General features: G+C 45.4%; 2 protein-coding genes across 3 annotated transcripts in view; one reads left to right on the top strand and one right to left on the bottom strand.

Moving 5' to 3' along the window:
• The window catches only part of sesn1 (sestrin 1), a 51,795-nt gene extending 43,849 nt beyond the window's left edge, over positions 1–7,946 (top strand). The window contains exons 1-9 of one of the 2 annotated variants that reach the window (XM_047573181.1): positions 2,708–2,993; positions 3,755–3,820; positions 3,907–4,107; positions 4,228–4,410; positions 4,679–4,915; positions 5,037–5,291; positions 5,373–5,563; positions 5,679–5,823; positions 5,911–7,946. In XM_047573181.1, the coding sequence (XP_047429137.1) occupies positions 2,892–2,993; positions 3,755–3,820; positions 3,907–4,107; positions 4,228–4,410; positions 4,679–4,915; positions 5,037–5,291; positions 5,373–5,563; positions 5,679–5,823; positions 5,911–5,997 (1,467 nt within the window). In that variant the 5' untranslated portion in view covers positions 2,708–2,891 and the 3' untranslated portion in view covers positions 5,998–7,946. Of the gene's footprint in view, positions 1–2,707; positions 2,994–3,754; positions 3,821–3,906; positions 4,108–4,227; positions 4,411–4,678; positions 4,916–5,036; positions 5,292–5,372; positions 5,564–5,678; positions 5,824–5,910 lie in introns of those variants that run through there. The other variant, XM_047573180.1, reaches the window with a different exon arrangement.
• On the bottom strand, positions 7,168–24,172 carry armc2 (armadillo repeat containing 2). The gene is made up of 18 exons (XM_047573179.1): positions 24,014–24,172; positions 22,824–23,041; positions 22,628–22,700; positions 22,121–22,286; positions 21,413–21,530; positions 19,093–19,160; positions 18,321–18,428; positions 17,164–17,348; positions 16,898–17,000; positions 16,522–16,736; positions 15,825–15,970; positions 14,549–14,648; positions 13,191–13,506; positions 11,385–11,507; positions 11,186–11,299; positions 10,846–10,978; positions 10,040–10,194; positions 7,168–9,901 (listed from the first exon to the last, which is right to left on the bottom strand). Exons 2-18 carry the CDS (start codon positions 23,033–23,035, stop codon positions 9,753–9,755), a joined length of 2,484 nt encoding a protein of 827 aa, XP_047429135.1. The 5' UTR covers positions 23,036–23,041; positions 24,014–24,172; the 3' UTR covers positions 7,168–9,752.
• Positions 24,173–25,049: the final 877 nt, after the last annotated feature.

Genomic DNA, 25,049 nt, shown 5'->3' with positions numbered 1-25,049 from the left:
AGAAACTAGTGGAAATGTCTCCATTGTTTAGGCCCTTCCTCCAGCAGATAAGTATCTGAAACAAATCTGAGATGATTCCTGTTGTTTCCAATAGTCTTCCCCTTCATTAATCTTTCCTATGTTGTTCTAACCCTAATACCAACGCCCATCCCAGGCACATATGTATACAGGCATGTCCAGGGTAGCATTTTGACTCAGTGGCAAAAACCATGGCAAAAATGTCACTGGTTTATTAGCAACGCATAATATGTCTTTCATTTCATCATGCTCGGAGTTTGGTTTGCATAAAACTTCTATTTAAGAACGACACATTCAATTCAAACTCACTGTGGTGACATCAAACAAATATTGTAACGGGAGATCAAGATCTAGATCTTCTGACTCCCCCGAGACACCTGCAGTGCGGTTTGTATTTGTTACACTGTGTTCTGAACCTGTTTCAGAAGACACCCAGGAATACGTAAAGTCACACAGACTGTAATAGCAGCCATGCATTACGCGCTGAGGTCTGGGGTAAAGTTCGTTGAGCTGTGTTTTCTTAAGAGAGACGCAAATGGGCAGATGAGTTCAACACACAGCAGAAACTGAACGTGTAGTCGGACAAAAACACCTTAGAACTCACGTGAAGCTTTCTGTATTGGTCACATGGTGGGGTTATTTACTGCACTAATTAATCTATTCAATATCCGGATTCAAATGAGCCTTGTTTGCAAGCTCTGGTTTGTGTAATTCAAGTACGCCTTTTTATCATTTCAACCGCAGGCAATCAGCCGTAGGTGTAATCACATCCTTCAGGTTTTCCCCTGGATCACCGAGACACAAACACAGACACCTCTGATTTGAATACAGCGAAGCTGCAGCGCGGTCAGTGCGTGCGCTCTCACAATAGTGTTTGGCCGTGCCTGCGAGGCCTAAGCGCTTTTATGTGAAAGGGTTTTCGGTGTGTGTCGTCAGCCTGAACGCTGACCAGCCTCTTCTGCAGCTTTGCTGAGCCATGGGGCTCCCGGCAGCCCCGGGAGTGCTGACTCCAGCCATGGGAACATGTTTACCGCTGCCCCGCTCCCCACCCTGTGGCATCAGGAGAGGGACTGGCGGGGGGTGACTTTTTTTCCACACAATGAACCTGCTGAACACCGTGCTATCCAGTTATCGGGGATGGGGACTTGCAGCCGGTCGACAAACTGGCCCAGCAGGCTCCTGATCGGAGCACACATGGACAGACTTGCCCTTTTCTTTGCTTCCCGTTTAAGTCATCGTTTCCAAATTTAACTTGTTTGTCTGGTTTTTATTGAATATACCCTCAAAGTCCAACCAAAGACGTACAGTATGCAGTCGGAGTAGTGCCGATGAACCGAGACAAGGACAGTAATTCTCAACTTTTACGACTTTTTTTTTTCCTTTATTGTGCAATTTACTCGCCATAAAATGAAAAAGTCTTTGTGAAAAATAATAGCCTTCTCGGTTCTGCTTGGGAAACGTGTTATTTTGCAGCCTTGCACAGATACATGACGCGCAGATGTGCGCGCGTACGTGCGCCCGGTGCGCGCGCGGGGCCGGTGTGAGTGTGCGTTTTGTAATGTGGTCGCTCGCAAACCTGGAGGAAACAACACTTGACTCGCATGTGCTGCAGCGAGAAAATACAGCCATTTATGCGTTGTTCGCCAGGACAAGCGGACCATTGACGAAACGCGTAAATAAAGGTCGATAATATCGGCGTGTGATATTAAATTCAGAATATATACCGTTGTTTTCGGAACCCCCCCCCCCCCCTCCGTCAGATAATATTTCTGAGTAATTATTGACTTTGTGACCAACGTGGCGTGATAAACCAGTTATACACTGTTCCATTCAATGTGTTATTGTCGGGCTGGGATAAACAAAGCCATAAGAGCCGCCTGTCTTATCTCTGCTTCCTCCTGTCTTTTAAAGGGCTCCTCGAGCCCGGCCTGATTGGCGCAGGAGTGCTGTTATCTGTGGTCTGATAGGCTGCGGTGAAGGAAAACCACTAACTGAAAGGCTGTTGTTGCAGCAGGTCCTGCAGCTTACCCATCTGGCTGCGTGCTGACGCTGGTCCCCTGCACACTGGACCCTTTTTTTTTTTTTTTTGCTCACCCAAGAAGAGCTGGGGCCTCAGTTTACCCCCCCTCTCAGCCCCCTCGTCCTCCTCCTCCTCCTCCTCCAGCGCCACTACAGCAAGGAGCCAACAGGGGGACTTGCTGCTGCATGCCAGCAGCGGCTGCCTGTAAGGTTGTTGTTTTCAACTAATGCACATAACAGAGATAGCAGCCACATATCCAGCCACGTATCAGTCAGTCACATCTATTTCAGGTATTCACTCAATGTGCACCCCCCCTGCCCCCCCAATGATAAATGATTGACTGCATTGATCTGGAGTGATTGGACACAGGCGATAAGACATTAACAGTAAATTCAATCATGATCAATGGCAGCAGGGAACAAAAGAAGGGAGAGAGAAGTGATGATGTTTTCTTAGAGGAGGGGGGGTGGAGGGTGGTTGGGGGGCTGTTCTCTCAGCTCACGTTTAGGTTCACCCCCTTCCTCCCTTTTCCTCGCTCGTAGCTCCGCCCTCCCAAACCTCCTCGCGTCGCCATTGGCCGCGCCCGGGCCTGTTTTCTCGCCCCCATTGGCCGCGGCTCGCGTCGATCACACGAGCCTCGACTTATTTAGCGAATGTATGAGCGAGAGAGGTCGGTATTCTATTCTGCTGCGGGGCCGCAACAGCTGACTACTGAGCACTTTGCCCAGTGCCTCAAGGAACAAAGAGAGGAGGAAGCAGCCATCCAGAATAGATCTCCCTTTTTATTAGTATTATTTTTTATAAATTTCACATAAACCCCCCCAAATAAAACTGGGTGCAGCGAAGACACGAGATGAGGCACGCGGTCGCACCTGCACAGGACGTGGAAAATGATTCTTTCGCAGTGACAGACCTGTTAAAGATATGCACCCATTGTGAACGGCTGGGCAAAAAGGTAAGAAAAAAAAACAAGCGAGGGGCAACACTGCGGCCAAACGCGTCGTCTTCGGTCCTCCAACTCTTCGCCGGGGGAATTTGTGAGGACGGTGTCATGTTGTTTTTACGGCTTTTCCCAGCGACAGTTTTCCCTTTAAAAAAAAAACAAGCTGCAGTGCAGTCTTTTGTCCAGGTTGTTTACGAGTAAGAAGAGTTTGTGGTCATCGGCGAGTGAATCCCCCCCTTTTCTCCAGCGATCGCCGATTCCAGCTTTCTTTAAAAGTCGTTGTTAATAAGTGTCACGTAGTTGTTTTTTATTTCTACCCGTTGTCATTTCTGTGCGGCGAGCTGTTTCTTTTTTTTCTTCACCATCATTCATTCATCGCCTGCTTAATTGTTGCTCTGCGGGACAGTGTCCACTCGCAGACATGTCTCGGCAAGCAGCGGAAAGTTACAGACCACAGTGGAGACAATGTAAAGGTTTCTGTTTTAATTTTGCATGAAGGGAAACTGCAGCGCTGCGTGTGTGTGTTTGTGAACTCCTCGTTAATTATGGATTATTACAGTTTTTTTTTTTTTTTTGCCATCTGTTTATTGTGACAAGATTTGCATCTCGCTTCTGCAAACGCCTGAAAACTTGGCCATTGTCTTTTTTAACGAGTCAGCAGATATGTTTGAGACCAATCACTGATTTCTCACTGAGCAAAAATAGTGACCGTAGAGGGAAGTGATGATTGCACCTAAAGAGAGTGTTTTTTTTTTTGTTGTTGTGTCTTGCAGGACTTGGGAGTAAGGATCCCAAGACCACTAGGCAACGGACCAAGCAGATTTATCCCAGAAAAGGAGGTATGGCTTGACGTCACCCTCAGATTTCTCTACGCAATAAACACTTGCACGAAACGCGTCTGATGCATTGACCGTCTTTTCATCAGATTCTTCAAGTCAGTAAAGTGGACGCCAGGACACAGTTGATATTCGAGGATGCGTTTGCAGCCCTCGGTCGCCTCGACAACATTTCCCTGGTGATGGGCTTCCACCCGCAGTACCTGGAGAGCTTCCTCCGGACGCAGCACTACCTGCTGCAGATGGACGGGCCCCTGTCTTTGCACTACCGACACTACATCGGCATCATGGTGAGAACAGACGAGCCCCCCCCTCCCACCCCCCCGGCAGATTTTCTCGAAGCGGCGCGCGCCGTCTCGCCTGTTCGTTCTGTTGTGGTTAACTCTTATCTGCCCGCGTGATCTCCGCAGGCTGCCGCCAGACACCAGTGTTCCTACTTGGTCAACCTCCACGTGAACGACTTCATCCAGGTCGGGGGGGACCCGAAGTGGCTCAACGGCCTGGACGAAGCCCCGCAGAAGCTGCAGCAGCTCGGGGAGCTCAACAAGATCCTGGCCCACCGGCCGTGGCTCCTCACCAAGGAGCACATCGAGGTGAGAGGACGGGCACCGGGGTGGACGTGGGTGTGAAAAGTGATGTAACGGGCTGAGATCATGGGTGGAGGCTAAGGGACTAGCTACAGCTGCTTGCTTGAACAGATTTTGAGAGTTGCATTGCGTGAGGAGTGGATAGAGAGTGGTGTGAGTGTGTGTGTGTGAACCCCCCCCCCTTCCCCTCCACTTCCTTAAAGGTCATTGATATTGAAGTCATTATTTGGCTTCGCTTTGCGTCACTAACAGTTTTTCCTCTGTTTATTTCCAGCGCCTGTTGAAGGCAGAGGAGCACAGCTGGTCCCTGGCAGAGCTGATCCACGCCGTGGTCCTCCTCACACACTACCACTCCCTCGCCTCCTTCACCTTCGGCTGCGGCATCACGCCCGAGATCCACTGCGACGGCGGCCACACGTTCAGGCCCCCCTCCCTCAGCCAGTACTGCGTGTGCGACATCGCCAACGGCAACGGCCACGCCAACCACCACGACGATTTCCTCGGCAACCAAGTGAGTGCTGACGGTGAACTGAGAGGAAATGAACGAGAGAAAAGTCCCCAGGAAGAAATCGTAAACGGAGGAAAAAACACCCCCCAAAAAAAAAACGTTGCTTTTGCTTTCTTTTTTGTAGGAAATGTGCGGTGAGGTGGAGGTGCTGATGGAGAGGATGAAGCAGCTGCAGGAGTGTCGTGACGACGAGGAGGCCAGCCAGGAGGAGATGGCGACCCGCTTCGAGAGGGAGAAGACCGAGAGCATGCTGGTGGTCACGGCGGAGGACGAGGAGTGCGTCCCCTCGAGAGACGTGTCCCGCCACTTCGAGGACCCCAGCTACGGCTACAAGGACTTCTCCAGGAGGGGGGAGCATGTGCCTACGTTCAGAGCGCAGGTAGAGGTCGCACCCAGTCTTATAGAGTGAACAGATTTCTATGTGTCCACGTGAGTGAGACTGATTTATCGTTCCCTGCAGGATTACAGCTGGGAGGACCACGGCTTCTCTCTGGTCAACCGGCTGTATCCAGATGTGGGTCAGATGCTGGACGAGAAGTTTCAGATGGCCTACAACCTGACCTACAACACCATGGCAACGCACAAGGACGTGGACACCAGTATGCTGCGCAGGGCCATCTGGAACTACATCCACTGCATGTTTGGCATCAGGTCAGCCCGCGGAAAGGCTTTTTCGTTTTTAACATGCCGTCACTTTTGCTTCTGTAAACTGCGCTGCTCTGTGTCACTCTGTGTTCCTGACACTGTTGCTTTGTTTTTCCCTCAGGTATGATGATTATAATTACGGGGAGATAAACCAGCTTCTGGACCGCAGCTTTAAGATCTATATTAAGACCATGGTGTGCAGTCCTGAGAAAACAACCAAACGAATGTATGAGAGTTTCTGGAGGCAGTTTCAGCACTCCGAGAAGGTGAGCCTGAGCCCTGCACGATCTGCTCCTTCGTTTAACTGTGCTACAGTGTCTTAATACCCGTCTCCTGTCTCTCGTTTCCCGCAGGTCCACGTTAACCTGCTTCTTATGGAAGCGCGAATGCAAGCAGAACTGTTATACGCTCTGAGAGCGATCACCCGCTACATGACATGAAGTGCTTTTGGCGTTTTCATCGTTGTCTTTTTACTGTTATTGTCGTTGCGCATTATGGGACACTTAAAGGAAACAAATCAAAAGGGGTGGGGGTGGGAGGGGGATTCAACAAAATATGTGGAGGAGAGCCCTGGGTTGTGACAGTGCTTGTTGGTTGGATGTCAAGAAGAGGATCAGAACAAATGAGAAGCAAGAAAAAAAAAAGATTACTGTCAGAGAAGAGTCATCTCAAAAAAACAAGAGGATACACAAACTCCTTTTTTTTTTTCTTAGTTTGTGCTGCCTGCAGTGCCAAAACTGACCAAGAGAGGGCAGCCTGGAGCAAACTCCAGCTCCGCTGGGGAGTTTGTGCTGGAGGCAACCGGGACTTCATTTCAGTATTCCAGCAATGCAACACATTGGTTGCCAATCTCACCTGTCTCCTATTAGAGTGAAGAACCAGAGGAAAAAGAAAAAGAAGAAAAAAAAAACCCAGAAAGAAAAAAAAACGTGCAGCCAGAAACAGTCTGCACTTTAATTTTGTCGTCACTGTCATGTTTAGTTTCTTTTAATATCTTTTTATTTCATTTTGTATTAGGAGAAGTGTTGTCGATGTGGTTGCTGGTGGTGACTGGAGGTGGACGCATTAACTTTAGGCGGTGATTTTTTTTTTTTTTTTTTACGTGTGCCTGAACTATCCAGCACAGTGTGCATACGTGCTGATGCTGCTGCTCCCATGTCGTATTCAGAGGGGTCATATTGATCCCCAAATCCCCCCCCCCCTACTCCCCCCTTCCCCTCACCCCAAATCCCCCCAAAACCCTTCAAACAAGCCCCTGTCCATTAGAAATCCACAGCATTACCCCCTTCCCTGTTACCCTCTACCCAACATCCCGAACGTCGATGTAAGCTAATCCAACGAGTGTGTGAAAACCAGAGGTGTGGAGAAAAAAAAACTCAAAAGAACACTGTCTGAGCCCTTTTTGAGTTTGACTGTATTCGTGTGCGTGAGTCCTGTGTTCATGATGACTGATGTGTGGATGTTTGCGTGTGTTTTTACAGAATTGAGGGAGAGAGGAGGAAAAAAAAAAAAAGTACGTCTTTGGATTTCATGTGTCAAAAAAAAAAAATGTAAGCGAGGCACTTTGAAGGAAAGACTTCTTGCTTCTGCTGTAGCTCTGTTATTGTGAGATAACTGTTAATCATTTGTTGTTATTTTTCTGGTAATGGGAAAAAAAAAATGTTTAAAAAAAAAAAAAAAGCTAATCAAAAAGAAAGTTAGAAACCAGGTTTTCCAGGCGGGATTTGCTTCCGGTTGCCCTAACCACACCTTTATCTGTCTTCCGCTTATCCCAGCTGCCTGGTCGCCCTAACACTTTCAAAAAGCTTTGGATTGTGAATTTTACCAGTGAACGAATACCTCTTCTGTTTTGTTTTTTTTTTTCTCTATGAAACATATAAAGAAGTGCTCTTCGGTGAGCAGAGACTCTTTCTGGGGCCGCCGAGTCCCCGCTGCTCGGGGACCCGGCTCGCCCACGCAGGGCCGACTGTGGTCGATAGCTTTCGAACGCAGGAGGTTGTAGCTGTGCTTATTTTCCCTGCTGGGGAAGTCTAACCAGTGCAAAAGCAGCTTTTTTTTTTTTTTTTTTTTTTTATTTTGCACAGGGGTGTGAAACCTCTGCTGTTTTCGTTTTTTGTTTACTAAAATCAGTAAAGTACTGCATTCTTCTGAGAGTGGATTGAAAGAATCAGACAGATGAATGAGTGGTATCCTGATGATGACGATAACGACGGGGAGGAGGACGGAGCGGAGGCTGTGATGATAAACGAATGGTACATTTGGAAGTGGTTTGAGAGGAAGAGTTGTTTTTTTTTTTCAAACTTCTGACTGATGTCAGTTACTGACACTTTTTTATATGAAAAAATATATGAAAAAAAAAGATGGAAAAAAAATAAACTATAATATTGAATTGTTGTGTATCATTCGTAGTTTTCCTCCTAAACGACTTCAATTCTGTTGCTTCATCGAAGAGATTGTATTTGATGTGGAGAGACCAACGCGAATCGGGAAACAAGTAGTCGTAGCACAATCAGTGTCGCCACAAGCTCACTCTCAGTGCTCACGTGCACAACAATAGGAAATTAATTAACCCGTTGTAATTGGTAGCATATCTGAGTGCTGTTATGCAAAAGCTACTCCTGGGAACACGTGGAGTTTCACTTCGGTTCCCAAGTACACTCAGTGCTTTGATAATAAAGCTGACTTCACCAACAGTAAGCTGGACTCAGGGGAACAGTTCAGTTTTATCACCAGTGCAGTTCAGGGACTTTCATGTGTATTTGGTTTTTACTGTGCAGCGTTTCTGAACTGTATGACTCACTGGGAACCAGCATTTGGAATGAGATAAGGGAGAGTTCCTTGCAGGACACCTTACCTCACCTTCCTGTTTGCCTCCGTGTCACACCTCACCGGGGGGGGGGGAATGTTTCACTTCCCAGATGAGGCCGATAATCTGCCTGAACTTCAGGGCGTTTCCCATCCAGGCCTGTCAGAGGCCTGTCTGTGTCAATCACCAGCAGATGCTCAGCGTTATCCCCACTGACCAAACTCTCTTCACGTTACGGTGGCTTTCCCGCACGACACGCGCAGCAGGGAAGTCGGCATCAGCCAACCCAACTAAACCGTCTACCATATCGACCTGAGAAATCCTGTGTAGAGAACAATGTTTGTTGTCAGATCTGGCTAATAAGTTGTTTAGGGGTTTTTTTGAAAAACACCGGCTTGTCTTGTGGTTGTTTAAGGTCACTACTGTGTGGAAACTGACACCGAGGGGTTTTTGCATTTAAGTGCCGTTTATGATTTGTTTTCGGTGTAATAACGATGTGGTTTTGAAATGCTGTACTTTAGGCTACTTGGTGTAACTTGTAAGCACTGCCCGGGCCCCATATCTGTGTAATAATAAAGGCTTTGAGGAGCAAATAAAAAATAAAAAAAATTTAAAAAAAAAAATCAGTTTTCATTTTCTTTATTGTGCTCAATTTCACATGCCACACGATACACAGATGAAAAGAAAAAAAGGTTTTTCTTTATGAGGTAAATTTCACATCAGTCATTTGTTTTCAGGACGACATTATCATAAAGGTTTCACAGTGTAGTTAGGATGCAGTGCAAATCTGTTGTGTAAATGTGCAATGAGTCATACATGTAATGACACCCAGAAGGAAATGCTTCTGCAAGATGTATAGGAAAGAAAGGTAAAGTGCATAAAAAGAATGAAAACAATACACACATAAATATATACATATATATATGTATGTTAAGACCAGTTGCTAAGAAATTGGATAAATAAAAAAAAAAACATACAGATGAAAATGCAAATATGAATCCATACATATAACAAAAAGCAAGCAGCCTGCTTCTTACATTCTTGCATAATTTCCTGTTTTATTAATTAAAAGTGAAAACCTGAAATCTCCTGTTGATGATGTGAGTGGCTCATATTCACCATCTGCAGGCTCTAAACTGGCTGTAAAACGACTGTAACTTCATCCTGTGTGGAAAAACAGCAGCTGCAGTCATAGCTAGAGCAGTTAGTCATGAGGTGGCAAAACGTGGAGCATATTGGGCATATTTGGAGGATTATACCGGAGGAGGGAATCTAAACTGGCCTCTCCTGTTTTCACCATTTAAAGGAAAATGCTAATTTTGATCATGAAAATATACTTGTTAAATATACTCGTTAGAAGGCGACAGGTTCTGGTGTAACACAAAACTCTCAGCTGCAAGTGAGTGGTGCTGTCAAGTCTGGAGGCTGGAGAGCCTCGACCACTTTCTGAGCGACAGGTAGGAACTCTGACTCCCAGCATGCCTTGTGGAAGTCCCTCATATCTTCATCGTCTGTCCACTTCAGAGCCTCGTCTTCGTCTAGGAGATGAGTTAAAAACATTTCCAGATGTGATCACAGACGTATTATGTTCAGGGATACGAGTGCCCCTCCCTTCCCCCTGAGGACCGGTGGTGTGTCCCTCCCTTTGTTACGTAAGGATTAGCAATAACACCGACCTAAGAATGCAGCGAGGATCTCCAGGAGCGAGTCCCTCTCCGGTGCGTCCAGCGGATCCTCCGAGCCGCCGCCAATCAGGTTCCACACGGCCTGACAAACCTGGCCTGCCAGCTGCCAGTCACCTGGTCCGAGGTCTCTCAGGCAGTCCAGCAGCCTGGTCGCACGCACACAGACACACACACACACACAAAGACACATGACTCGAGGGAAGGGGATTCACATGACCGTGGGCTTCATGAACATTAGCTCTGCTTCATTGGACCTTCAGGAGAAAGGTGGTTTCCAGACAGAGTCACACACAAATCGGTTCCTGTTTATCTTCTCATACGTGAGCGATAAACAAACTGATCTGAGCTGATCTAAGCAGAACGTTCTGACTGTGAACAAATAACATCGAGGTTGAGATCATTCGGAGCGTCTGCATCGTTCCTGGTGGAGTCGGTCTTCAGGGATAAATGCAGATGAAGAGGATGATATCTCTGTGTAAACAAAACGCGTTGTGGTCGCTAAATATGAAGTAACAGCCCACATCTGGCCAACTGAACACAAACCCTCGACTCTGTCTGGAGGTAAACAGCCTGTAAACGATGCCCCATGAAACCGCAACCTTTTGTCATCACGCTACAAATGTTCTCGTTGCCTCTCAGTCTTCTCGCTCCACCTTCAAACCATTTCTACAAACGTGGAGCTGCATCCGCCTTTCTTTACGTTTTGCCTGAATTGTCTTTCGAATGCAACGCACAAAGATGCCCTCGCGCACGGTGTAAACACACACCCCCGCTAATCCCTAAGTGCTTTTGCTTACTTTGCAGACGCCCCCTCCAGTGACAGACAGACCCTGTTGGGAGGGTCCAGGGCCAGGTTGGTGAGCACCCCGCAGGCTGAAAAACATGTCTCAGCACTCTTCGAGTCGAGCAGCGTCACCACAAACCGGTGCACTGGTGAGAGAGAGGGAGCGGAGGAAGACGATGGACGGAGACAAAGATAAGAGAGTCAGCGGGCATGTTTATACTGATTGTAGCCGGACTCGCAGATAAGTCGAGTCTGGACACGACACATGAGTTTGTAAGAGGTGTAAGTTTTCTGGAAAGCTGTGTGTTTGGATAATACACCTCGCGGGAAGTTATGTGAGAGCGACTGCACACCTTTGTGTTGCATGATGAAGTCCCGCACGTCCTTGGACTGGGACAAGTTTCCGTAGACGCGGGTGGCCTCCAGCACGGCGTCCATGCTGGGGCTGAGCACCAACTTCAGCATCACTGCGGCGCAAAGAAGAAGAAGTGTTTGAAAAATGAGAAGTGTTTTCAGTTTTGATTTTTTAATTTTTTTTCTTCTCTGACTTACACTGTGAAATAGCGAGCTGATGGTGTCTGATGGAGGAGTTTTCTTCGCGGTAAAACGACAAGTTGTTGATGGTGGCAGCCACGTTCACCAGCAGCTCCTCGCTCTCCTGCACAGACCTCAGCTCTGTGCCACCCACACACACACACACACAAACATGAAAAACGAAAGAGAATAGTCACAAGTCAACGGGACACATATATATATATATATATATATATATGTGTGTATGTATATATATATTTATATATATATGTATATATATATATATATGTGTGTGTGTGTATATATATATATTTATATCTATATATCTCTATATATTCAGCCTGTAGAGGAAGCATCCTGGCTGCTTGGCCATGGCAGATAAACCTTAGTGTTCCTGAAGTGACCCCTACACCAGTGATTCCAGGTAGTGACAGAATTATTCTTACAGCTTTTCACTGCCTAGTAAAGAGTACAATGTCAACAAGAGCTCAGAATAAACTCATATTTCCCAGATAACGAATTACCAGGTAATTCTAGTCACAATAACAAAAAAAGAAGTGTTCATCCTTGCAACAACCCCGACATTATGTAAAGTGAACAATACTCAGTGATCTAGTGCAGATGTCAACTGACAGATAAGCAGAAGAGTTTCTACGATCTAAATATGATAATTAGGAGCAGAAATAAAGTGAACACCCTGGGAATTGGGCCGCTTTGCATATTACGCTTCTGCCGCGCTGGTGGGACATTGTGCTCAGAATAGCAGCTATGTGTGGTTAATCTTGGCCCCATACAGTTGATCACAGGATGGCACGCGAAGGTCAGAATGACCCGGTCCGACCAGCCGTGACGCTGCGAGCGGCTTGGAAGCGAAGTCTGTTCCTGATATAGCAGCAGATGTCTTGCGCTCAGTCATAAATCGCAGATATCGCGGTCGCGCTGTCAACCGGCGCCTGCGTCGCACTGAGTTTTCTTTCTGGTTAGAACTGTAAATCCCACTTTGTTGACCCCCCCCCCCACCATCTCCACCACCAAAGCTCTGTAATAGAAAGCAGCTCAGCCTTTCACGACCTTCATCAAAACAGGGCTCGCCAGGCCTGCGCTTTCATCTCGCACCGAGATTTTGTTTTTTTGTCTCCAGTCGTCGCACCGTCTCCACGTCGTGTCACTCACTTGAGTTTCTGTTTTCACCTGCTTCGCTCACTTACCATCTCACCAGCTAACCCGACACATCTCTCTGCCTGTTTACCGTTCTTTTTTACGAGCTCGACTTCTGCGCTGTTTATCTAATTCTCGCCGAAAGTGCCATACAGTAAGTGTAGGAGGCACGCAGGGGAGAAGAGAGTTTCACAACCTCCCATGCGTCGCCTCAACCTGTCCTGAAACCCTCTAACCACATGGGAGAAATTCTCACAAGCAAAAAACCGAGCCGGCTGTGAGATGTGACAGAACATCCTGCTCGTGCAGTGAAGCGTTTCGCTCTGTCAGACTTAAAAAAAAAAAACAGGTAAACCAAAAGAGGATGTGCTGCGTATCGAACACAGAGTGCAGAGAGGAAGGCGAGCGATGGAGGGAACAGACAAAGTGAGGAGCTTGTTTTTCGACCAAAGTCATGTCTTGTTCCCAGCACAAGGGAAGTGGTTTGGTGCCTCACACATACTTACAAGGAACCAAACAGCTATTTTTAAACCTATCAGTACTTTAGATTTTCACAAATTGCTTCCTTTGCGTGAGATGCAACGTGAACAAAGAGGGCAAATAGAAAAAGGGAGATATGTGACAAACACTCCACTTAATAAGTGATTCCTCCTTCTCTCTGCTCACCGAGTGTCTCCATGAGAAGCTGAACGCAGGTTTCATTGGTGGCCAGAGACGGACCCACGGCCGGGTGGATGCACACGTTCGCCAGCACCCTGACCAGCTTCACCAGCACGTCGTCGTCAGCCTCCCGCGCACCCAGGGGAGGAGCGGGAGGCTCGCCGGGGGGAGGAGAACCTTTCTGAAAGCCTTTTCGCTGGTAGCTGCTGTACAGCCGGAGGAGCGTGTCCATACAGCCGTCACACCGAAAGAGCTGCAGCCTGGGCTCGTCGCTTTTGGCCGTGAGGTTCCCGAGGGTGAAGAGGAGGCGCACGACGAGGTCCTGCGCGGAGAGCAACGGGGATCAGCTGTTATTTTCTGAATGAACACACACAGGATTGTTTCAGATGCTTTGTTGCATCAAGCGGCATTCGCTTAATCAGATTTTCTCCTTAAAAGAGTTCAATTTAATCAGTGGGAGAAATAAATAGTTTGCAGACTGGATGGAAGCTTCTTGTTGAACTCATATCTGTGTTTATATTTTTCAGTTTAAAGAAATGTTACAAATGCAAATAACATAAGTCATGCCCTTGAATCTTATCTAATCTTATCTCTGATTAGTTTTCTGTCGGCTTAAAGTTGGATATTGATTATTTCTAACTAATAAAAGAAAGCAGCCAACATGAAGGCCTTTAACGACAGAACAAGATCAACACCCACTTCACCTGCACCACAGTGAAGCTGCCCTGTCAAGTAGCGCTACTGTCAGTGTCACTCATTTCCCCCAGAGGGTTTTAGAACCGTGCAGACATCTGTAATGACATACTCTCTTTTCCATTACTGAGAAAACGGTGACAAATAGCACCTCGTGCGTCACACTCTAGTGATTAAATAACATGCAGAGCAGTTGGGTGAGAACGCATGCGTTTGTCCTGCAAATGTCCATTGTTGCTGCGATAGGGACAAGGCGGCCTCTCCCACAACTAGGAGTTTGTTACACGTCTCGCTGTCTGATGTGTAGGTGTGTGCATTTGTGTGTGCGCGCGCGTGTGTGTATTTGTTCCATACGAGACCAAGAACACGCCTGAGTCATGTCCCACCCTTTTCTTTTCCTCTACTCAAGTATCTATTTACTTTTTTCCTCCTCCCTCTTCCTTGACCTACTCAGCCCCTCCTGGGATGATTAAATGTCAAAACACGCTGTGAACACTGTGTGTGGACGGACATGATGTCCCCGTAAATGTGCTTGGACTTGAGGGTGCACAAACAACTTGCTCCGAAAGTACATATGCTTAGAGGCGTTACATCAGGCCCTGTCTTCACTTCGGTTTTGATTCACAAAGACTCGGGCGCACACAGCAAAACAAAGAGGCGTGTGGACTCACCTGTTTTTGGTGATGTTTGGTCAGCAGTTTTAAAAATAGCCGGTAGCAGTCGGGGGTCTGGGCCAGAGCGAGGCGGCACTCAGAGTAAGAGGAGAGTTTACTGAGGGAGAGAGGACAACAAATACCACTGACCATTCCACTCGCTTACTGCTTTGCCATGGTGACTAAACACGGTGCTTTTAAATCAACACAGCTAATGGATGAGTGGACCAGGGGAGAGATCTGTTTCGCATACTTTGAATGTCTGGGGCAAAACATTCACACTGTTTCGTCACCTCTAAAACGTCATGAAAATAGATTTGCTTTATATTTTGTATTCCTTAACTTCACTGCGTGTGTAATGCTTCACTTATTGAACTTGCGCACAAGGTTAAAAAAGAAAGAAGCTGTTTTTACACTCAGATCGGTGCAGGTATGGAGATCGGTGGATGGTGGGCCTGTATGTGGCTCTTCAGAGGGTTAAGTGTACAGCTAATAAATATTCAATTGCCTCCAGTCTAAAGTAGTTTATCAAGTAGCTACATATACAATATAAGGTGCAGCTAAGCCTTTGTCAGATGAGTTTAGAGTAGGAATCGTTGGTGCCATAACTTACAAGCCTTCTCTTATCTGACCAACCAGTCCTAAAAGAGACGAGTATACTATGTAGTGTCCACTTGTGTCAATGATAAACATGATCTTTGGACTTTTATTTTTCCATAAACGTGATGTTCTTTTGCTGAAAGTGCGTGCACAGGCCTTTTCCGGCGTACATTCGGAACATACTGTATCGACTGTGACACAATTACTCTTTATTTCAGGCTGCAACCAGAAAAACAAATGTGTAACCAATGTCTGAAACTCTTATAGTGTAAGACACGGAAGGAATGCAGGCAACAGAGTGTCCAAAAAACACAGCTCAAACAAAGGCCACTGGCCTCTTTTATTTGAAGATGTTTCACCACTCATTCAGGCGGCTTCTTCAGTTCTAAATGACTGGTGGAGAGTTTAGGTTTTTATATGGAACATCTGTTGGTGGTGCCCACTTGAAACTCGCATGACTGGAGTCTGTTAACGACCACATACTTTGTTTTGATCCCGTTTTTTGCCTTTTCTCCTCAATGTATGGTCCTCTAACAGTCCGTTATTCCCTCCATTTAGAACAATGGAGTAGTAAAAAGTGGATCTGGATGCCCAGATGCCTTTGTTTTATCATTTATCTGGATGTATAAGATCCCGGGGCATTGTGCTAAATTAATACATTACAAATGAATTAATAAAAGTGCGTGGAAAATACCTGTAAATTCTGGAAATGTTGGTGCAGATGTCCTGGTCTTTACAGTGGTGATGAAGCACAGTGCAGAGTGCTGACAGTATAGAGAAGGAAACAAAGAGAGGACGGGAATCAGGGTGATCTGCGAGGTTCCTCAGGGTGGCCGTCAGCTACAGGGGTCAGAGAGAGAGATACAAGGTAATAGTACATGTAAAGTACATTTCGTATCTAAACAAAGCGTATTGCAGTATTGCCCATTGTTGGTGTGATGTGGCAAGCACACAATGTTGGTCATCTGCTTATTAAAGCTGGCTGCAGGCCTGTACAGGATGCTATACAGCAGAGCAACCGGAAACTGTTAAGCACTGAAATAAATCATTCTATCAAAAGAGGGAAGCAGTAATTTCCAGCGCACGGCAGCACTGAAAGTTCTGGAAACTCATGGTGCGCTTATTTCCATCCTCTAACGGGATAATGAGCTGTGTTACATATCAAATGAAGCCCGAGCTCGAGATGTTTTTGCCAACTTATGCGGTTCGCAGTGGTCATTTTCAGTGGAGTGAGGCAGGGCGTGCTTTGGCGTGACGCGGCCTGGCCGGCGGAGGACATTATGCACATGGAGCAGCTTAAACACCAGACATAAACGAAAACATTTTTGTCTAATCGTGGAAAAACACGCGTCGGCTATAATGAACAAATAATGACTGAATCTGCGACACACCTGTACGAGGATGTGACCTGCTATGGTGAAGCCGGTGTTTTGCACCGTGCAGAGTCTCTGGATGAGCTGCTGAGCCACGCCGATGCAGTTTTTATCCAGCAGGAGTCTGAGGATTGTTGCGTTTCCTGAGAGAAACTTCAAAGTGCCAACACAGTAGAGCAGAGCTTCTCCAGATGCAGACACGTCCTCGTCGCTCAACACGTCCAGCAACGAGTCTTGACACAGAAAAATAACATCCACTGTTACCGTGCGTATGGAAAGTGACGTTCACAAAATGCTGCTAAATACTGTAAGACAGCTTAAATCTAAGCCATAAGAAACAGTGTTTAAGAACATATGGCTTTCTAGAGAAGAAGGAAACCCCTGCATTCCTGACCGATTATAGAGTTGTTCTGGAAGAGGGTGTCGTTGCTTTCGCTGCGGCTGATCTGGAAGATGAGCTTACATATGTTGAGCAGGTTGTTTCCACTGACACGCAGCTGAGGAGGAGAACGAAAATATCAAAACTTCACACAACGTTTGTAATAAGCAGCGGCCTTAGATGCTCTGTTAGAGAGATTTCTAACAGACATGCACCTCTTTCTCACACACACACACAGAACCATACACCCACACACACCTGCAAACTCACAGAGGACTCACAGCGAGGCAGAGCTCGGCGATGCGCAGGTTGAGCCGGGCAAAGTTGAGGTCAATGAGGCGGAACAGTGTTCGAAGTATCCCTGACCTCCTCTCGCAGCGCCGGCCGAGCATGTCCGCCTCTGCCAAGGCGCCGTGGAGACAGTCACACAAATCACACAGGCGGTCCACCAGGCCCTCGGAGTCGCCTTGTGTCGCGGGCGAGCACGCAAATTGCAAAGAAATGATGTCAAGTCCGGGACAACATAACAAAAAACTCGCAGGGAAAGCAAAACATCCCGAAATGAAAACAACCACTTGTGTGTGTTGGCACGTGTGCATCCATGTAAACAGACATGAGTGATATTTTGTGTATGTTGGAATGTGCATGTATGTAAAATGCAAAAGGCTCCGCTGTGTGGGAACGTGAGATCAAATCCCCAACATCAATAAGGCATTGGTCAGCCAAAAATCCCCCTCTCGTCAAAGAGGGAGCTTTGAGTTTCACTGGCGAAAACGAAAGCCGGGAAACAATCCTGCAACAGGCGGCCACACTCTTGACGCAGAGGAAGAGAAAGGGTGGAGTCTTTTCCTTGTTTTTGAGGTAAAATAAATGTTTTTCCTGCATAAATAACAGGGTTTGGCCATTTCTAAAAAAGGTTGGACGCATACTCCACACTTCAGTGCATTTTTTCCCCCTCAAACTGCAAGGTGTTTTATGCATGAACCAGAAGGCCCTCGGTAGAATAAATATTTAATACTTATCTTTCAAATGAATTTTCCATTAAATTTGTAGAGCGTTAAAATATTTACAGCCATAGATTTCATTTCATGGCTGCCAGGCTGCAGCCTTTGAGACGGCCGAGACAATTCTGTACAGATGCCAAACACAACACTGTTTTGTTTGTCTTTCTTTGGCGGCTGAAATGACACCGCTTGTTCATTTTTTGAGACTTCATGCATGACTATCTGCCAGTGTCGAAAAATCTCTCTCTGAGCCAAATGCAATAAGTGAGCAACATGAAAGAAAGACTTGTCGACCGCAATGCTGTTTAGATTAGCTTTAGACACATTCCTAAACCCGAAAGGAAAAAAACATAATGTTTTCATGGAATTAATGGATTTGCTGTCATGTGTTTACACTTTGTTTTGGGACTTTCCTTGTGTTGAACACACAATACCTGCGGCTACACTCTCTAGTTCTTGAAGAAGAGGAGCAATCACGTCAGTCCACACAGATGACTCCGCATCCCCGTCTGTGCGTGCGGTGCCGTCTCCACACACCGGCTCTGAAATGTGCCGAGAGAATTCGAGTTAGCCAATTACCACCTCCAAATACAGAAGTGGCAAAAGATGGTTCACAAGTTCACTGTCTTAAAATAAAACAGCAGGAAGTTTGATGCCACACTAAAAGGTCACCATCCACAGTCACACTTCCTCCATTGTGTGTGTGTGTGTGTGTGTGCAGCATGTGTGGGCATGAGAGAGTGTGCACGTGGGGCGAAAAACACGTGTGTGTGTGTGTGTGTGTTTGCGCTCGCAAATGTCTGCAATCTCTCACACACACCATGCACCTATTTTTGCTGAATATTTGCATACCCCGTTGCTTTGTGTGATGCAGGAAACTGTGGTTGCACAAACCAACAGCTCTCTCAGCTATTGGCTGGCTGCCTTTCAAGGTGGAAATTGGGCCCTTAGCAACAACACCCCAATCAAAGTTCGACATGTGTCAAGGTTTGTTACAGACTGAGAGGTGTGTCAAGGCCGAGACTATACACGGTTACAACGTATGAAAGCAGAATTGTGTAGACTTTGTCAACTTAGGAATTAATTTATACTTGAAGCTGCTGAACTGTTGTGGATAATAATAAGAATAAAAAAAACATTGTGTTAACTATATATAGCTTTGTAAATAATGAGTCAGTTGGGTTACTTTAGTGTGTCTGTACAAACCTGTTCTCCTTTCTTCTTTGCACTCTGTGGGTCTTATTCCTGAGTCAACACAAGGCTGCGTTATTCTACTGTTGATCAAAAAAACACAAAAGCACAAAGGCTACGTCAGACTTTGACTGGACCGGTTAGAATTTCAAAATGACAGCATAAAAAATGAAGGATAAGAAACATTTTTAAAGGATGAATTATGTTGTGGCATGCCGTCAAGTATTGCGGTTGTATTTTCACCGGGTGCCACTAGGTGTCCCTGTTGTAGCAGAGGTTGAGGCGTGCAAGTGCATTCGTCTCTGCTCTCTCTGTGCTTGCAGATAGGTGTGTGTGCCTGTTTGCACATCTGTGTGCAACTGCCTTTAATGTATTTTTGTGTGTGTGTGTGTGTGTGTGTGTGTGTGTCTGTCTGTGCTGTTTGCGTGTGTTGTTGCGCAGCACAAACTGCAATCCCCAACAGACAGGAACTAAGATCTTAGCTCTGTGGGCAGTCTGGTTAAAGCTGTTCATGCTTTGTCACTGTGAGCTCTGCCCACACTCTTACAGCCTCTGTGCAGTAACCGTAACATGCTCCCGAACTGAGCGTCATGCTATGCTGTGTGTGTGTGTGTGTGTGTGTGTTGTGGCTTGCCCCTCGCATGTCACTTATACCTCTGCAATTCAAGTCTGGACAATTCCACCGACAAGCCAAGAAAATGACTCAGTACTTTTATAAAGTGGCAGGTGATGTGTCTTAAGACTAATTATCATGTGGCCAGATGACAAGATAATTATTAATGAACACACATAAAACACACTGAGTTGCTCTGATTAACTCTATTAATGTCAGATCTGCTTAAAGAATCATCAAATCAAAAAAAAGAGTGAGTGAACCTTTAAAAACAGGGAAAGGTCATGAATAAACATGTTACAGTGGCTTCAGCAGTGACAGTTATACAAAAGGCAAACACCATCTCTGTGAGCTTTTACATGCAAGTGACAGGTATGAGCTATTGTAAACCTGTCAACGACAGCATTAATGCACAGTATGTAGGTATTACTGTAGAGCACACTTTCCTGTTGGTAAAAGCTGGTGCACATATGCTGGTCCTCTCTGCATGTGCAGCAGAGAGGGCCGTGGAGGCATGTTGCAGTGAATGTCAGGGGGTTTTTGGCTCTGTGTGATAGGATTAAGGGCCTGATAATAAGGCCCCTTTGTGTGATGCTGCATTCTCTGAGACATGACCTCATCCCTGTCTTAGGCCGGGCCAGTGCACTGCAGTCACAATACACGCTGCTGCCAGCCTTGCCCAGATGGGCACCCAAATCTAATAGAGAACCATTTGGAGCTATAGAGCTCTGGCTTATTGGAGAAAAAAGAACCTAGTCGAATCTCCGCTATCTTTATATCTCATCCCACTCATCATATTAATCTGTCGTGCTGTGTCCATTCCCATTCGCAGTTAGTGCGCTTCTGCTTTGACTCGCGAGTTTCACTTTGTTAGCGTCTGTCTAATGCGACTTTCGGTGCTGCATTAAAAAACAGCGTTTCAGACGCGCACGCTGACGCTAATCGAAAAGGGGAAATATTTAAATCATCCCGTTTACTCGTAAACTAGCCGCACGGTCTAATCACTTGGGACACTTCTCTTTGTCAGCAACAAGTTACACAAACATTGCGTGTTAACTCGGCTTGTGAGGGAGGAGGTTGCGCTGCGGGCAGTGGCCCAGATTTCCTGTAAAAGTGTTTTATGGTCTGCCCCCCCCCCCTCCCCTCCCTCAGCACCCCCCAGCCGGCCCACCCAATCGATTGGCGGATGGATTGTAACGACAGCCCCACGACCTCATGCCCAGAGTTATGCCCCTCGCGCTGACACACAGCTGATGAGGTCGGCAGAAAGAAGCAGAGCTTTTAGCCTCTCTGCACTGCGAAAGTGTAAAAACTGACACGGGATAGTAGATGACAGACGGAGGCAGTTTGATTTCATACAGTTTCATCTACATACAGTGGTGTCTCCAGCTATAATTTTCTCTCTCCAGTAGTGTAGAATAGTTATGGACCAAAACAGGGGACAGTAAATGACATTAGAAACTCTACACTGCTGAAATCCAAACAGAGGGTCAAGAAAGCAACGAGTAGATGGAGGAGGAGGAGGAGGAGGAGGAGGAGGATTTCATTAAAGACTAAAGCACGAGGCACAATCATCTCCATCAGGCCTGTAACCAATAACTCTGGAGCTCATTGTCGTTCTGTCATTGTGGTCAAAGAGAGAGAGCGGGGAGAGAGTGGGGTGGGAGGTGGGGGTCTGATAGCAAAGGCCCTGCAAGTCAAACAGAGAGACAGAAAGCATACCTTTCACTTGCTGTTCTGCGTGGGCCCGGACCACTGCGAGCTGCCGTGTGGTCTGTGCTGAGAAGCAGTTTAGCTGACAGCCTCTTTTGTCCCGGGCCTGGATTTAATCTCTCTTTCACTTAACACGTGAAGAAAAAAAAAAAAAGATGTGACAAAAAGTCATTTACGTGTTGCGGTTGTGCGCTGCAGCAGTCGTTCCAGTTCTTTCGTTCGCTAAAACTAAAACTGTGCTGATTTATATTCGATCTCATTCTGCAAATGTACAGACCTCAGTCAGCATCCATCACGTGTCTCATTGCTCTAAATAGCAAACTAGTTTTTACAGGAAAAGGTTTGAAAGACAAGGAGTAGTCTTCCATCTTCCACTCAGAACAGCGACAGTAAATTATGTATTTTTTTTTAATGTTTTCATCCAGACCAACCGCAGAGAATGTAAATCAGGTAAAATGTCAGCATGTAAATGGCTGCATTCATTTCCCTTTGAGAAAACTGCTTCACTCTATGAACAGAAGCTTTAGACCAATGAAATTAATAGTGTGTTGTTATCACACAAATGTTAAACACATTTTAAATTGCTCCATTAATTCACTGTGTGTGACGAACATATCTTACACCTGGCTTACACTTTTTTCTTGCATCCATTGTAAGTTGTATTATAAAGCATTCATTTTTTTTTTGTTGTTGTTGTTTTTTTGTTTATGTCTTTACCATCTGTGTGTCCTTCTACAGACGGTGGTGCGGTGAGAGATCCAGCCTTGAGGAGGCGTGCCCGTGGTCCTGCCAGCCCCCTCCTCACTTCCACTGGGTCAGGAGGGGGTTTGGGAAAAGCCTTGAGTTGATCCTCTGCGTTACAAGGGGTTGGAAACTTTGGCTTCTGGCGCAGCACAAACATGTTACCGAACAAACGTGTGAGTTAGAGTTAGGAGCTGATTTCAACACTGACATCACACATGCACAGAAAACCCACTTCTTTTTATTCCCAAATTTCAAATAAGCTAGATAAGCTTTCATATGGTCTATAAGAAGACCGGTGCTAATGCGTAGCTGCTGCACAGATGTGTGTCGTCCAATTATCCCATTTTACTGCTTTGCTCAGAGTTCACTTTTTATACTCTACGGTCGACACGTTCATATTGGAGTTTTATAGCAAATAACACCTTAATCTAGAACGAATCTTTATGGAGACTAAAATACAGAGCGTGTGAGGGAACGTACATGGTCCAAAGGAGAGAGACGAGACCCTGAACCAGGCCTTGAGTCTGAAGCGTCAAAGTTTTGAGCATGAAGACTGTGAAGTAAAAAAACAAAAAAAAAGAAGAAAAAAAAGCAATGGCTGTTTACTTTCACATGTTATATGACAACCGCAGTTGACCTTAGCCTAACGTATGTTTAAGTGGAATTTGTGACCGACCTGAAGGCAGATGGAGGCCTGTTGTCTGCACGGACAGAGTTCCTCCCAAAAAGTCGTCTTTGACCATCTCTGGGGGTGAATGGTCGTTGTGTGGACTGAACTCGTAGAGACTGTCTGGCCTCACTGACAATCTCCGCGCTTGTTTTCCTTAAAGAGTTGCGCCGTGGGATGAAAGGGCCGCAAACCTCACGGTTCCTCTCCGTGGAGGCCATTTAGGCCTGAGTGATATTTGTTAAGAAAGTCCACACTTTTTTTGTGATTACGTGAGCAGTTAAAGGGGGGCGTCTTATTGACATAAGAGAAAACAGCACGTGTTAAAGTCTTATGAAAACATCCACTACAAAATTAAGAAAAAAGAATATGGAGATATTCGCTCACAGTGATAGAAAATATAAAAAAGTGGCAAAGTCTAAATACATTTTTATATATTTTTGCCATAGCAAAAAAAAAATAACACTACCAAAAGTGATTCAAATATAAAAAATTGTTGTTGATCAGTTTCTTTATTTGCCTTTTAATCTATAAATCAACTAAATTAAATAACTAAATTTCAGCTGTCACAGGATTATTATGATGGGTGATTATTAAACTAATTTCCTTACTATCAGGCATATTAATCTACACGAGAGACTTTGATCCTTTTTTCTTGTACATTTTTCTGTCTGCACGCTGACAATAACTGTCAGATAAATAAAACGTGTGGTTAAACTGCAGCATAAAATGTCATTACTGAGGTAATACAAGTATATTTAGCCAATGAAATATACTTAACCATGTGCTATAATATAGTATTTTTATTACTAGAGTGTTTACACACACCGCCTGCTGACTTGCAGCTTTTGGGTCAGAGCATGAAAATAAACCACAATTTACATTTATGGTTAAATAAGACCAGCAGGCTACTTATTAAATTTGAATGAGAGGTCCCGCTGCGCGTTCACGCTCCGTCTCCATGGCGACAAAATGCCGCTATGGGAGCTTGGGAAACAAACCCGAGAAGCTCCCTTGTTTATTTGTTCTTGTAGGGACACTTTTTAAATGCGTGTTCTTTAGGAAAGTATGCCCAACTTTTACACGAACACCGGGAGAGGAGTTGAGGAGCAGGAAGCGTTAGAAGAAACCGTGGTTTGAATAAAACCAGTTTTCTACACTACTACTTTGAGCTAATAACGAAGAAAAATAACACTTACGGTACCGGTAAGATCCTCTGTGAGTAATAAATATCACCCCAGGTCTTAGTTCGGACTTCCACGGCCAAAAGGGAAAAAGCATGACACACGAAACTCGCTAAAAAACTGTTGAGTTTTTAAGGAGCATGCGGCAAACTACTCCCGGGGATGTCACGTGCACGAGCCTTAGTGCTTTGGTTGTTCTCTCGCGCGACGTAAGGTGACGCGCATGTAGTGAAGGAAACTAGCAACGTTCACGCGCCTAAAGGTGAGGATAGAGTTTATGTCCTGAACACGTGTTAATCTTAGCATTTGACCTGATTAAAAAAACAAAAACAAAAAAAAAACATTATATGATTAATAACTTAATTTAATTATTTTTCTTTTTTGCAAAGGTCCTTGGTAAGATCAGAATACGGAAAGGTGCACGGATACAGGTCATCATCTTGGATTTGAGGTGCTTTGTTGTTGTTAAAGGTTTTTTTTTAAGTTAATTTAATCCCATGTCTAGTTCAAAGAGATCGGTGGCATTAAATCATGCAGGACCACATAAATGTAACTTGGGTGACATGATGAAATTTACCAATCCGTTGTGGTCCTTGATGTGATTGCATGATGCAATAATACTTCAATAAAAGCACTCGGTTAGTCAAGAAAACAAAAAGATGAATTATTAAAAAAAAAAAAAGACCTGGAAAGTTGGGAAGATTGCAAGTTTCCCATAAGACCTAATTTTAGGATTTTGATAAAAATACATTTGTCAGGTATGTGTGTCTCTCTCCAATTGTAACTTTAAAGCATACATAGGCAGATTAGGCAGATTATATTATAGTCTTCAATAGGCTCATAGGTGCTTCTATGAGCCTATTGAAGACTATAATATAATCTGCCTAATCACCTACACTGTGCAAAACACTTATTATAAATAAAGTATGTATGTATGATCCCTGACGTGTTTGACAAAAAAAATTAACTGTAGCCGTCATGTCATATAACTCTTTAATGTTTGCCACATTTTAATAAATTTAAATTTAGGGCAGTCGGTCACTGCAGTAAT

The sequence above is a fragment of the Mugil cephalus genome, chromosome 21, assembly GCF_022458985.1.
Source record: "Mugil cephalus isolate CIBA_MC_2020 chromosome 21, CIBA_Mcephalus_1.1, whole genome shotgun sequence".
NCBI lineage: Eukaryota > Metazoa > Chordata > Actinopteri > Mugiliformes > Mugilidae > Mugil > Mugil cephalus.
This window is presented reverse-complemented; position numbering and strand designations above follow the sequence as displayed.